Genomic DNA, 14,539 nt, shown 5'->3' with positions numbered 1-14,539 from the left:
CAATTTTCCCTTCATTTGGGGAAATAAAGCTCTTTTAAATGGCATCACTTCAGATCAAAAGGTTCTATTTTCTGTTTTTATGTTGCACTGCCGTAATTGCACAGCGAGATTTATAAAAACAAGTATAACCGGATTAAGCTTTTCCTTGTTTTCCATCTCGTCATGCATAATTGGGACACTGAAAGAGGTGCAAACAGCAGAATCTGAACCCGTCTGACGATGACATGCAGCAAATCATTAACTTTTACGGCCTAAAATATGCTTTCTGTCGCCTTCATTTCAGCTGAGCATGTCTTTTGCATCTGTAATGGAGTCGTCCAAAGAGGATGTCTATTGTTATATATGGTTATTATTTGAGTTCTTCAGTTGCACTAATGCTTAAGGCCTCCATCTTTTAGCCAAAAACCCTGAGAAACCTATCTTGAGACAGATGAGCAGCTTACTTTTGCAGAAAAACCTACTTTCAGCCTCTCCTTTATTTACAGGGGGCGAACACAGCAGGCAGCTCCACATGTTTGATTTGATTTCTTTTACTTCGTAACACAACTTTAAAGGGCTCTGCGTGCGATCCTGGAGTTGAACTGGAGACCTTCTGCTTGTTAGGCAAATTTGTAAAGCGCTACACTTTGGAGGCCCTGTTGAGCAGCTTACTTTCTGGAGTTAAAATCAAACAATGAATTAACATCAGAATTTTTTTTTTTTTTTACACGTCAGCTTAAATTCCACAATTGTTGGAGAGAACTGGCTGCCGCTGTTTACAACAGTGAGCTTCTTGGGAATTCTGTTGGAAATGAATAGATAAAAGTAATGAAAGTAAATGGATGACTGTGTTTATCTCGGCCTGGAATGATCAGTAAAGTCCCTGGAGAAGGAGGAGTGTAAAGAGCGCTGATATTTTTACACATTCCTGTGCCATTGTCATCACTCTCTACATTCAACAATCACTGTTAGACACTGTGAAGCAATTCAGAGACTAGTGCCCCTTTCCTTTCAAATATCCCAGCAATTACAAGGACTCTACATCCCTGCTCCAGTTTAAGACAAACTGTGTTCAACTGTTCAAGTGTGTGCGTGTGCAACCCAGTGGGGAAAAAAACAAACAAACAAACAAAAAACAATGGCAAAGCATCGCAAATTTCAGACTAAATAATGTCAAGTCTTTTCCCAGTCTGTTCAGATGTGTAGGGGGCCTCAGCCCGAGGCGATGCCAGGTTGCATTAAAAGTCCGTCGGGCACATTGAAGAGTCAACAAGTATTAGTGAATCTGTGGTGCTATACGATGGGACAGGCACAAAGAGTCTGAATGCTCACAATGGCTGCATTGCACACAGGTGCAAAAGTGGTGCTTTGCAGGAAGCAGCAAACACCAAGAGGTTTGATTCTGTTCCCATCAAAAGAGCTGAGAATTTACACTAATTCCAGGTAAAGTAACCTGCTGAGATTTAAGGCTTCCCCTACTGAGTAGATTCTACTGAGTTATTTTTTTTCATTAGTGGATTTGTCCGCCTTTAATGTGTTCCTAAATGCAGGCTTGCAGATATTTCCTAAGAACTTGGAAAACAACTCTGCCAATCAAACATTTTTTTAAATTATTGGCCTGGATGAAACTCGCTCCCTTATCTGGCAATGTACCTAAATATTCACACTGCATCAGCGTTTATTAAAGAACACTCAAGTAAAACAGAAAAGAAAGGTTTAATTCCAAATCTTATCTATTAAAAAAAACAGTTATCTTTGTTCTTGCAAATCCTCCCAAAAAAATAAGGCTCTGTGCTGCTTCTGTTTCTCATTCGATCACCGTTTACATGCTTGTAAGTCACATAGTAAAAATGTCACAGCGGTATGTTAAACTCATGGGGATAATTAAATCAAGACTTTGAACACCTCCAGCTATACTATAAAGTTCGAAGACTGTTTTCCATTTAGCCTTGTTTAGTTATCTTGCTGGACGCTTGTAAAGGTTAGGTCACATTCCTCAGGTGGTGCTGGGGGTCTCGTGCAAAAGAAGAGCTCTATTTTAAACACACGGTTCAGTCTTTGGATTTAACAACCAAGCCGAACAGTCAGTTAGATGGGAGAGTATCGTGCCCGTCTTCAGGAGTATAAGTAGACTTTCATGTTACGCAGAATGTTCCCACCGAGGCGAGGTAGTGCCCTTCAGAGATATTTAGCCTGTCTGTTCACCTATGTCATGCATGGTAAAGGAAATGGAAGCAGATTTCAGATGCACCTCTTAGTGCTTTTAGTGAGGGTAATGGTTTAATGGATTGTGATCAAATGGGAGGGAGGTGCAGCAGGACAGGCATTAAGTCCACCAACATTGGAGCTGATCTGAAGGATGAAGATTTGAGCTGGCCCAGAGGAATATAAATAGCCCACAGCCCATCCCTTCAAACCTCTCTCTCTTCCTGTTCACCTGAACAAGAAGAATCTGCATAATCCTTGAATTAAAATTTTCTGTCCTTCCACGTTAGCTCCGGACCAAGATGAGACACAAAAACGACTTACCCTTCCCTTCCGAGCAGTTCCCACTTTGATTCATGGGCCACTGCCACGAACTTGACTCTTAATGTTGAAGCAAGTTGAATAAAACATATAATAATGGCACATGCCTTCTGCATTTTACTTTTAGGTTGAGCAGTGTAGTAGGTAGAAGTCTCTCCTACCTAAGTGTATAATACATTCATTAGATTTGTAACCTGACTAGTGCAGTGTATGATCAGAGTGAGATGTGCAGACTGAGCTGATTGAGGCTCTCAGTCGGAGTGACTGATTGCAGCTATTTGTTTGAGAAGGAATGGGGCGTGCCTGCAAACAACACAGCTGATTCAGGTTGCCAGCATTTAGCTGCAATGATTCAACAGTATTGCTCTCAAACTGCAGTCCAGACATTATCCAGTTTTACATGATACAGTGGGGGAAAATAATTCTTTGATCTCCTGCTGATTTTCCAAGTTTGCAAATCCGCCAACTCAAGAAAGCACATGTCCAGGCCCCTCTTAAGTTTGCCGGTGAACGTCTAAATGACTCAGAGAAGGCTTGGGAGAAAGTGTTGTGGTCAGATGAAATCAAAATCAAGCTTTGGCATCAACTCGACTTGCCGTGGTTGGAAGAATAGAAAGGCTGAGTATGACTCAAAGAACACCATCCCCACAGTTAAACACGGAGGTGGAAACATTATGCTTTGAGGATGTTTGCCCAAAAGGTCTTTGCAAATCATGCCATGTACTTTAAAATCTTGGATGCGAACCTCCTTCCCTCAGCCAGAACACTAAAAGTGTGTCGTGGATCAGTCTTTCAGTATGACAATGACACAAAACATACCGCCAACGCAACAAAGAAGTGGCTAAAGAAGAAGCACAGGAAGCAGAATAATTACATGGACCTTAAAGATCCAACATGAGACTAAATGAGCTAGTCATGACCAAAAAAATGACAATCACTCGTCAGTTGTTTCAGTAACTATGAGCTGCGAGTGGTAACCATTTGAGTTTACAAAACGCTGCAGTCATCAACAAGCTGTGAACACACACACACACATAAAACACAGGCTAAGCCTGCAGCCCACTGAACATACTTGTCTTCATAACTTAACTTCTAATTTATTTCGTTGACGTCCTCTTTGGTAAGAGGACATGAATGTGGGGTGGTGGTTAGCACCGTTGCCTCCTGGATATGAATCCATCGGGTGTCTGGGGCCCTTCTGTGTGGAGCTCGAATAATCTGCCTGTATGAGTTCTCTAAAGGTACTCTGGCTGCCTCCCCGCAGTCCAAAGACATACATGTTAGGTTAATTGGTGATTCTAAATTACCCATATTTTTAGAGTGAGTTGTTTGACCTGTTCAAGACGTACCCAACCGTTTGACCTATGACAGCTGAGAGAGGCTCAAGTCTCACTGAAACCCTGAACTGGATAAACAGAAGATGGACTTTTGTTAAGATGTAGGAACCAAATGTGCTTAGGGTTAGGAAAAGATCACGGTTAAAATGTAGACTCTGAAAGCAATAAAGCCTGTTACCAAGCTACATTTGCTATTTAAAAAAAACACAGAAGAGTTGATATATGTTTCTTAACATTGCTTCTAGATATCTACATAACATATGCAGACAGCAGCCTACTCAGTCTTCTCCTACTAAGGTAGAAAAGGGTATCAATGACAACAGCTATTGGGTCTTTAGGTGCTCAGCAATACACCTCACAAACGTGAAGTTGAGTGGATAAGCAGTTGTCAAGAAAATAAAACAACACACACACATTCTCTGCAGATAGTAGTTCATTGAAAGAATGCACTGCCTATATAGTCAACAGTAGTGTGCAAACTTTAAGTGACACCAGTTGCAGTGACTAAACTTTCATGGCAATCCATCTAACAGATGTCATTTCAGTACCAAAGCCCCTCTGCAACTAACAGAAGAGCTTACACTGTCATCCCCAGAGCCATGCTGCTATTATGGATAAGACCTATGGAAATGAACAAATCTTGAAACAAGAACCTTTGAGAAACACTGCTTTAGATGTTAACAAGCTGTAAAGAAAAACTGTACCATCAACACTAAGATTACTGACAATCCAGCCTTCCACCTGAACAACAGTAGTGCCTTTCAATTTGCCTCATGTGCGCCTCTTTCCAAAGATTGTTTGAAAATATGAACAGAAACTTTTGTGACTGTCACATCCAGCAGATAAAGGACCCTTTAAACTGAGGTTGAGGCATAATTAGGTGTTCCATATAGAGCCATGGAAAACAAGCAGCAACATTATTAAAATTTTAATGTGACTTTTCTGCAGGCTGCTCTGTAATGAGACAAAAGTGTTGTAGGAGGGTTACAGGAACAGTGTGGCACACACAAAAATAAACAAAGGAGGTACTTTCACACCAAGGTAATTAGAGTGTTTATGGGAGGCAAGAAGGTTCTTGATGCCACAGCAAGGGAAGAAGACAGAGGAAGACAGAGGAGGGGAGGGGGGTAAACTAAGGCTCATTGTTAGGCAGGTGATTTACGAGGGTACAGGGGCTCCCGGGCCCTGCCAGTGGAGGGATAGAGCTTCTGTCGCTATAGCACCCTCCGCCCTTTGTATCCATTGTGCTTAGCCAGGGCTGGGGGGCTGTGTGTTCTGGGGATGAAAGTGGGTGGAGGGAGGTTGGGGCGATTGTTGGTTGAGCGCTGTGGTGCCATTGCAGGGCCGGGGCCTGTACATCTTCAACACAGACAGCAGCACAGATCAAAGGCAGCACTGTTCCCTCTCTCTAAATCACACAAGCCTTTGAAAACTTCCCACATCATTTGCACAAAGGGATGATATGCCTCTGCTATGCTAGAAGACCACTGACTATAGTGTCAGAAAACCAAACACCAACACTTTATAGCATCCACAGTGCAAAAATTATCCCAAGTTTCCTTTTCACTGAAGTTGCTTTGCAAAACTGTAGCTTTGCTATATGCACCTTTCAATGGGCTCTATGCATGTCCTGCGCAGTGCCGTGGGTAGATTAGCTGTCTGGTGTATATAAAATGAGGTCACCTTCTATCTCAACTCCAGACAGACATGGCTGTCTGAGTGCTGTCTGCCTTTCTCGACAGATAGGTTTGTCACCATGCACTACTTGACCTTTTAGAGCTTTGGTGATAACACTCCTTCAGGCCAAAATCAATTATGGGAGGCTAACATGATAGCAAATAAAGGAAGCGTGTGATCCTAGCATGATCCTATTGATGGATACAGATTCTAAGGCTCCCTGGTCCGTGTCACTGAATTTCTGCTGATAATTTCATCAGACAAGCTAATGGAGAGTCCAACAGCCTCGTTTTGATTTTCCTCACAGGACAGTGTAGCATAAACACTCTAATTCTCTTCCTTGGCAGCAATTCATAAACAGTTATCCTGAAGTGAATGAGGATTAGAATTCAATTAGAAAGTAGGGCAGTGGTGTTTACAACAACCTTTTGTAATAGAGAGATTAAAACATATTGTTGTGATCTGCCTTTTTGTAACTTGTGTTAATTTCATGCAGGTCCAAAACAAAATAAAGAAATATTTGAAACATCTTAATCTTGAATATTTCTTAATCCTCTTCAGATGTGTGCATGACAACTACACGGGGAGACTTAAATGACAGTGGGTGGTTTGTTGATTTGTTGATTGTTCAAACTTTTCTTTTGCCTCCAAGCTCTGGCGGAAAAAATATCATAGAACATCTTTTGTCCAAGAAAACAAAATTTCAGCTTTAGCCTGAATAATTCTTTTGTTTAAACACACCACGAGTCTGTCGCCATACTCAGTGATGTATGAGGGTACTACTAACATTGGAGGAATCATCCTACTTTTAGAAGGTAACATTTAGCAATTTTCCCATTTTAGTTTAACATGTAAGCATCTTTGCTAATTAGCACTAAACTGAATCTGAAAGCTGATAATGAATACAATCACTTTGCATCGATGTGCTCAAAAAGTGAGTATTGAACAATGTTTGACCTGTAGAATAGAATAGAATTAGAATAGAATTCAACTTTATTGTCATTGCACATGCACAGGTACAGGGCAACGAAATGCAGTTTGCATCCATCCAGAAGTGCTTTAGTGATATAGATATATTACAATATATATTAGCAATAATATAGATATGTGAGTATGTTACAGAAATGGGTCTATTACGGTATGTTATAATGTACACGGTATGAAGTATGTTGTGAATATGGCAATAAATAAAAAAGTTGACGGCCTGAAAAATGGCAGCATAAAGTTTGGGATGTTCATTCTCCTCTGGGCTACTGCAATTCAATAGCCCACACCATAGCTCAAATTTGATCATGGTTTTACTAAAGCCAAGGTCCCAACTGCAAGAAGAGTGAGAAAAGAGCTAAATTAATCTGAACATGGTACTGTAATAGGATGTCACTGTTGCAACAAGTCAATTTGCGAAATGTCCTTATTCCACAATGAGCCATAAGTGTATTGTAATTTATTATTATAGATTAGTAACTTTAGCAAAAATACTGTGCACTGAGAGCTTCATAGAATAGGTCTGAAGGACCTAGTCGTCTTGGATTGGCAATGCAAGAGTCTTTGTCCAAACCTGAGAAGGTGTGGTTATAGGTGTTTTGGGGGCACTTTAGGAGGCACACCACTCTTTGCTGCTGGAGTTCTCAAAAAGTTTAAGTGGACTTGCCAAAGCATACGTGGAGGCAGCAGTACATGGGGATCGAACGGAAAGTTGCTACTGTAAACAAATGCTAGAGCAGCAAAGGTAAATCAAGACCAGGAAAACCTGGACATCAACCATTCTGACAGCTCAACTCCAGACTCCAGAAATATTGAACAAGTGCTTCAGAAAGTTCTAGATGAGCATGACAAGAAACTAGACAAGACAGGAGAAACGGCTTTAGCACAGAAGAAGCTAGTTGAGAGAGAGTTGGGAGTCAATTGGAACCTGGATCAACAATGAGATGAAATTTTCCATATAGGGAAATCCTTCAATCCCGCTTATGTTTATCTCAAAAAGTACCATCTCAAATTGGGGATATTTATGAAGTCATTTCAACATTTTTCACAAATTTCTTGTTCAATAATAGCGGATAGCTGGTTCTGGGTTAGCGTTCATATATTCAATACACTGTGATGGTAATAAAACAATAACATAATGACAACCTACTGCAAATTTCCAAAGATTTTTTCTGTGGGCATCACAAATGTTTGTTGTTAACATCATGGCAATTCATCTAATAGCTCTTGAGTCATTTTGCAAATAACAAAAAGTCGATCTCATGTTGCGTGAGATGAAAGGTCTTCACAAATAAATAAATAAATGATGTTCTGCGGACCATGAACACATGGACTAAGTTCCACAAATTCCAAACAGTCACTGGGATTTCAGTTTAACATGTGAAAAGGCAAACAACATACATACTATACGGACGAGCCTTGGCTTCAAATTTATTGTGGAAAACGTGCTATATTTCCAAATGATTGTATGATGCATTTGAGTCAATTAGTTTGTGTTCAGGGCAACATAAAAGAAACTTGAGAGCACTGAGCATCAGAGTGTTTCATTTGTAACAGGTCATGAAGTGCTGTGAGGATATGTTTAAATAAACCATCGCTTCTGTTTATTTGCTGCCCACTGAGCAGCCTGTGTTAAAAAGCTGACAACAGTGATAAAGGCATAAACGAGCGCGCACTGCCCACTGATGCTGAGACCCAGTCTGTGCCGAGGTGAGCGCCCTGTGGTGGGGTGCTATCAAGATCAGTGGCTTACTGCGCTCATTAGGTGTCTACTTGCATGTGATTTCATTCATCAGAGCAGGTCCACTTTTTTCTTTCCTGACATCAACTTGAAATAATTATGCATTGTGTCTGGCCCCGGGGTTGTGAATCTGAACCTTGAGTCAATGATCCATGCGCCATCGTAATCCATCATACAGCTTTTGGACTGCATGCGAGTATGTGTGTGTGTGTGTGTTCGGGAGCTGAACAAGGAGGAAGCAGAGATAAAGAAATAATAATTCCTCATCCTTCGTGCCACATCGTTATTTGAATGGAGAGCATCTCACGACACAGACACGGTAACACCTGGCACAGAAAGGCTGGGCAAAGGCAGCTGCCAAGGACTTAGGTGCTGAGCAGGCACTGATCAACGTCCCCTTCCATCCTCAAATGCCTGCATAGAAATTGTTCTGGCATTTAAGCATTTACGATAACGCCAGCAGGAAAATTCCTGGTGGCAAAATGACATTTCAAAGTGATGTAAACAGGTAAACAGCAGTATTCAGTTGTGCCAAATTAACCCCTTGGTTCACAAACAGTTAGGGTAGGGGGATGTCTGAGAGTGAGAGCCAATTCGCTGTTCTCCAAATTAGGCTAACCTCTGGGGAGGGGAGGGTCTCGCTCTCCCTCCTCTCTTACACATATTACCTTTTTGGTGTGAGTGACTGACAAGTTTATTTTACCCTTTTTACACTTTTCCCACATTCTCTTCATTAACCCTTCGTGAGACCAAATTTGCAGCAAGCCCTTTAAAAAAATGAACACTAGCACGGACTGTTAACAAATTGTAACTATGGGCAAATACAAGCACAGGCAAATGTAGACAAAGCATTTCTCTCTCTGCACGTCTTGCTATATCAATAATACATGAGACCGCCTCCTTCTCTGTGATTAAAGGTGATGTATCCAAGCACCACAGGTGCGGCATCACCAAACTGTGCTTTCAAATTCTAGTTAGTAAAACATGTGTACAGTCTGAAAGGGTTTCTTCAAAGAAGTGATTATGCCTGGGAGTGAAAACATGAGAGGATGCTGTGGGAAAGTCAGCAAAATTGAAATGTGTAGGTTAGTCAGATCTTCAAAGACTGAAAATAAGCAGAAAAATAAGACTTCATGTCACCTGACCAGGGCGTTCTTAACAAAAAAAGCTCTAATTGCAACATTTTCCATCAGTTTGTAGCATGCAAATGAATGTGCATGTTGTGACTGCTGTCATTTTTAAGGAGACTGCAGCTGTCTTATTTCTACATCTTGCATTTCCTGCTCTTGCAGAGTCAGCCAGTATTGACAGAAACCCTCGCCAGGAATCTAATGTCCCCCAGACGCTGGCCAGGGCTGGGCAAAAGGCCACATCCAATCAGCACCACCACCAGACAATATCAAAGACCAGTGGGCGAAAGGAGATGGGATTGGATGGCAGTGGCATAGAAGGAGGGGGCGAAAGAAGACAGAATGAGAGGTTGAATCTCATTAGCTCGCTTTTAAAGATGAGTCACCGCACAGCAGATTACTGAACACCATCCAGGACATTGGAGTCATACAATGGGTACAAGTATCAAAATTACAGGGAAATTGAACAGAGAGATTGCGGGGGGTCCCACGAATGATGAAAAGCAATGACCACGAGCAAACATGGTGATGGGATGAGCCGGCTCAGATGGAAGGCGAGAGCAGAAGAGGTGTCACTTTTGAGAGAGATGCATGGAGGGAGATACATGATAGCGCAGGTTGGTGGTTGAAAAGGACAAGGAGTGGAGGGGGGTGGTCGGCCAGTGTGCTGGCATCGTTTACCTGCATCACCACTTGCTGCCATGGTAGTGGTTGGCTGGTGGGGGGGTTGGGAGGCAGATTGGCACGCTCTAGCTGTAGGTTGACGTTGCGACGCTCCTCCTCAAGGGCGCGGGTCAGCTGCTCGAAACGTGCCTCCTGCTCTTTCACTGAGGCCAGGATGCTGGCGGCTGAGCGAACATCATAATCCTCCATGTTCAGTGTCGGTCGCGGTTTTACAGATCTTCCAAGGGAAGAAAAGGGGGAGGAAGAGGGGGCACCAGGTCATTTAACACACCCAGACCCAAAAAAGGCTGGATGAGTGACATCAAATGGCTGACGCATGCCTCCAGATCAAAGTCAAAACAAACGGCTTGTTTGCTGGCCAAGACAGGATACACAAGCTTTAACAAACACCACCGTGACAGATGAAAATAGAACAATTAGGGTGGGTGACTGGATAAGGGAAACAGGGTTATAACACAAAGAGTGTATCTGTTACCGACAAATCTTTTTCACTCTGACCGTGCGTTCTCCAGCCAACACCCTGAAGGGACATGCTCAGATTCTCCTCATAAAGGGTGACTACAAAGTCTCTGATACTGCAGGCCAGCACAGCAAACACATTAATGAGGGTGCACTGCAGGGTGCCAATTATGTGTTTGCTTTCAGAAGTTTGAGCCTTTCTTATAATTAAGACAATCCTGGCACCGAAGATAGCATTCACTGCAGATCTGCAAGAATATCAGGGATGAAAAATAAATACCTAATGCACCAATTCTAAAAACAACAAAGGGGATGCAACAGCACAGTGGAGACTCACAAAAGCAAAGATTTTTTTTGTGTTTGTTTGTTTTGTTTTCTTTCTGGATACGATCTCAGCCCTACAAATGAACAGTCATAGGCATAAGCGTGGAGGAACGGCGCTGTCATTGGATATAGTCATGCAGAGAGCCATAATGCATTTTGACACACAGGCGCTGTTACAGGCACAAATCCAACACATGCAAGATTCCCACAGCCACCCAAACGGACACCCAGGCCTGGTATCAGGCACACACGCACACGCCATCTATCATAAACAATCAGGATTTCCAAATAACATTAGCAGGCTACAGAGCACATCAATGGCACACACACACACACACACACACACACAGCCCGATATTCATAACTGATGGTGGTGTGATATCGAGGGGGCTGACAGCACAATAACAAATGGGTGGTTGGACATACAAAACCCACAGTAATACAGACCTAGTAGATAAGCAGGCTGAGAGCTGTTAGAAAAGAGACATCCCTCTCTCAAAACAGAAGCAGAGGGATGAAACGGCAAAAGGAACAGAGAGCTGGGAGAGGGGAAGAGAAATGAAGGGAAGACAAAAGAGAAAATGGAAGAGATTAAAACAGAAGTGAAACATAGAAAACACCAAACGGCTCTTTTAACTACCTGACTTTGTAGTAAACTCAAAGGTAAAGAAACAAGTATTGGAGCATCATCACATTATTAAAGTTTGTCCACATTTTATTAAAAAATAAAAAATGCTTTTTATATTTAAAAAAAAAAAGCTTCATTACTCAAAGTGTAGCTCCATTTTTTACAGCTAGAACATTAATCATGCAAAGTTGGCAGCTATCCCAGGGCCTCCAGATTCCCCTGTTCACTGGTGAAGGGTGATAATGTGATTAATTGAAAATGTATTGTTAGCGTGCAATAGCAACTGATAGAGAAAGTCTGTGGTGGGAGAAAAACACAGTTAAAAGAAGAAAAAATATTTAAAACATTCCAATTTTGCCAGAGTGGATTGCCCAATAAACAAAAATATAGATATTTTTCCAACAAACTGTCACGTTTTTAACGACCTGACATGTTAAGAAACTGTCATTTTTTCCCGTGTGCATCAGTAAAGACATTTGCATTCATTTACAAGTCATGATATGCTGTATACTGCATATTGGTTGACGTGGCAGACACTAGAAGGTTAAACAAGAAGGTTCTCTACAAAAATCAAGAGCTGACACTCAGTCAGCAGTTGCATTATATCAAAGCATTCTGGATATTTTCTAGCTGATCTTGTCTCGAGGAGGCGGTCTAGCTCAGCAGGGGTTCACCAATGCAGATGCAAGCATTTGAATCTTAAACAGCTTTGGATACCAAAACAGAATGTATGGCTTTCAAAGGGTGTGTACATGTGTGCATAAAAAGAGCCTTCTTTTACAATAGGATCCGGTGAGCACCAATAAGGGCCTTTGAAGCACACAATCCCTCTTTGAAGTTTCCTACATGCTGATCATTTATTTATTTGGAGTGGAGTCTGGCTCTTTCTTGCAATACTACCAAGGAGAATGTGCTTCCAAAGTTAAACTCCACAACCATCTGAACAGAAGAAAATGTTTCATTTTCTGTTTACAGGAACAAAATCTCTCATTATAACTCTCGAGAATCTAGTATTTTTAAATGAATTGTTCTTCCTAAAACATTTATGTCTGGTTTGAGTTTACAGTAATCAGCCGGTCAGGTTTCAAAATGGAAACAGGGCTGGGAAATGGAAAACTGCGCTCAAAAATAGCATCCTTGTCTGTTTTCAAAGTTATCCACTACTTGAGATAAGTGACAGAAATAGAGTCCCATAGGCCCTGTTGATTGGGCATATTTGCGGACAGACTCTAATGATTCACACCCCTGGAGGGTTAGGGGGGCAATGTAACCATTGCTTCCTGAGTCATAAAGGGAATTATATGGCAGGCATGTCAGCTACGCCCCACAGCTTATCATTACACACCAACTTCTGGCCATACTTAAAATAGCCCAGAATGGTCAGGGAGGGGGCATCTGAAGAATTCCCCTCTTCCACCATGACAGCCCTCGTTTTTTATTTTTGGCTTTGGTTCAGCAGATGTTTGATAACGGCCTGGGTCAGAGGGGATGAAAACATAGCCATGTTCTTAGATACACCCTAATTACTCCCAAACTTTATGTGGTGGAAACATATCAAAATACAACTCCGGGGGTGTGGAGTGTCACTTGTGTGTGCCACTACATGAAGTTTATGTGTGGAAGGAATGAAAACTAATCAAAGAGATGATATTTAAAAAAAGGAAAGAAAAAAAAGAAAACTGTTTAATTAATTCCACAAAGAGAAGTGGGTTACATCTCACTACTCTTAAGGCGTAAACATCTTTAATTAAAAGGAAAACAAGCTCATATTCCATGTGCAGAGCTGACGCTTCACTTGCGCTGTTGCAAGGCTTTTCCTCAGCAGTGAACTCGCTTTAGCAAAAACTCACCGCTCTAAAAATAGCCCGGTAATAAATATATCCACACGGCCACATTTTTGAGTGTGGATTGGTAGATGAGAGGCAGCAGTCGCTCACTTCAAAGGCCTGCTGGAAAATCCTGTAATAAATCCCTGGCACTTTATTCATCAGGTCTGTTGGACTCCCCTAAAACAAATCTTCCAATGACAAGACGCTCTGCCATCAAACCCCTCTCTGTAGTAAACTGGCAGACATTTGAACTGATGTTATTCTCAAGAACAGCTTGAAAGGAGTGAGGCGCCAGCGGTCTGGTTATCTGCCTAAATTACACAAAGGCTCTGACCAGTGGAAAGGTGGAACGGCAAAGATTTGAGCTCTGTCCTTTCTTTTCCTCCTCTGGTGTAAAGCAGTGCTGTGTACAGACACACACCAGCAGTTTACCTCGTATCAACATCTGAAACAGCCAATGTGGAAACTTGCCAAGTGCATCTGTAAAAATAACCCGTTATTCCACTGAGGACTGGGTGTTAAACCCTTAATGCTTTGCAGCCGGGAGGTATTTTGGAAGTTTAAGGCGAGTCAAATGATGCGATATTAGTTTTTAGGATTTTTTCCAGTGTTTGATTTATCATGATCTAATTTGCAATCAAGATAAAACATAAAATATGGCATGCTAATGTGTGAGATTCAGGTTCACATCAGGTTAGTTTACAACAGAGCTATTATTGCCTTTTCCCAGTATTCATGCTAAGTGTGAATCTTTAAACTTTTTACATATTCCCCAAATATCCACTGTTTTCATTTTGACTTTGGTAAATTTTAAGAATCAGAGACCAAAGACTGACTGGATGTGTCGCTCCTGAGGAGGCCAACAAGAGCAGAAGCCTCATATCTTGAGGGAGTTGGCTAGGGGGTTATTAGGGAATTGGGGGAACAGATTGGGAGGTAGAGGATGAGGATAATTGAGTGTGACCATTGGTGCCCGATATTGAGTTAGGAACATTCACCTGATTAGGGACTAGGTGGGTGGTGCTGTTCCCCCAGTCCACCCCACCCCTTACTGCCAATTTACCCCTTCTAGAGGCAGCTCAAATTAATTCTTTGCCTAAACCCATCTGATGCACATCTGAGGATGCAGCTCACAGCGGCACAATTGGGTACTTAAAAACACCTGCTCCTCCTGGAGTGTGTGTGTGTGTGTGTGTGTGTGTGTGTGTGTGTGTGTGTGTGTGTGTGTGTGTGTGTGTGTG

At 41.9% G+C, this 14,539-nt stretch overlaps 1 protein-coding gene across 9 annotated transcripts in view; it reads right to left on the bottom strand.

The window, feature by feature from the left end:
* The window catches only part of arvcfb (ARVCF delta catenin family member b), a 242,479-nt gene that overhangs the window by 128,268 nt on the left and 99,672 nt on the right, over nt 1-14,539 (bottom strand). For 7 of the 9 annotated variants that reach the window (XM_005747739.1, XM_013914544.1, XM_005747742.1 and 4 more), the window contains exons 4-5: nt 11,289-11,380; nt 10,056-10,275 (exon numbers count right to left, since the gene is read on the bottom strand). The exons of 1 other annotated variant lie outside the window; for it this stretch is intronic. In XM_005747739.1, coding sequence (XP_005747796.1) covers nt 10,056-10,247 — 192 coding nt within the window. In that variant the 5' untranslated portion in view covers nt 10,248-10,275; nt 11,289-11,380. The remainder of the gene's footprint in view (nt 1-10,055; nt 10,276-11,288; nt 11,381-14,539) is intronic. One more of the 9 variants, XM_005747741.1, reaches the window with a different exon arrangement.

Source organism: Pundamilia nyererei, unplaced genomic scaffold (genome assembly GCF_000239375.1).
Source record: "Pundamilia nyererei isolate P.nyererei 1_Seehausen unplaced genomic scaffold, PunNye1.0 scaffold00203, whole genome shotgun sequence".
Taxonomy (NCBI): Eukaryota; Metazoa; Chordata; class Actinopteri; order Cichliformes; family Cichlidae; genus Pundamilia; species Pundamilia nyererei.
Note: the sequence above shows the minus strand (reverse complement) of the source record. Positions and strands in the feature narration are given on the sequence as shown.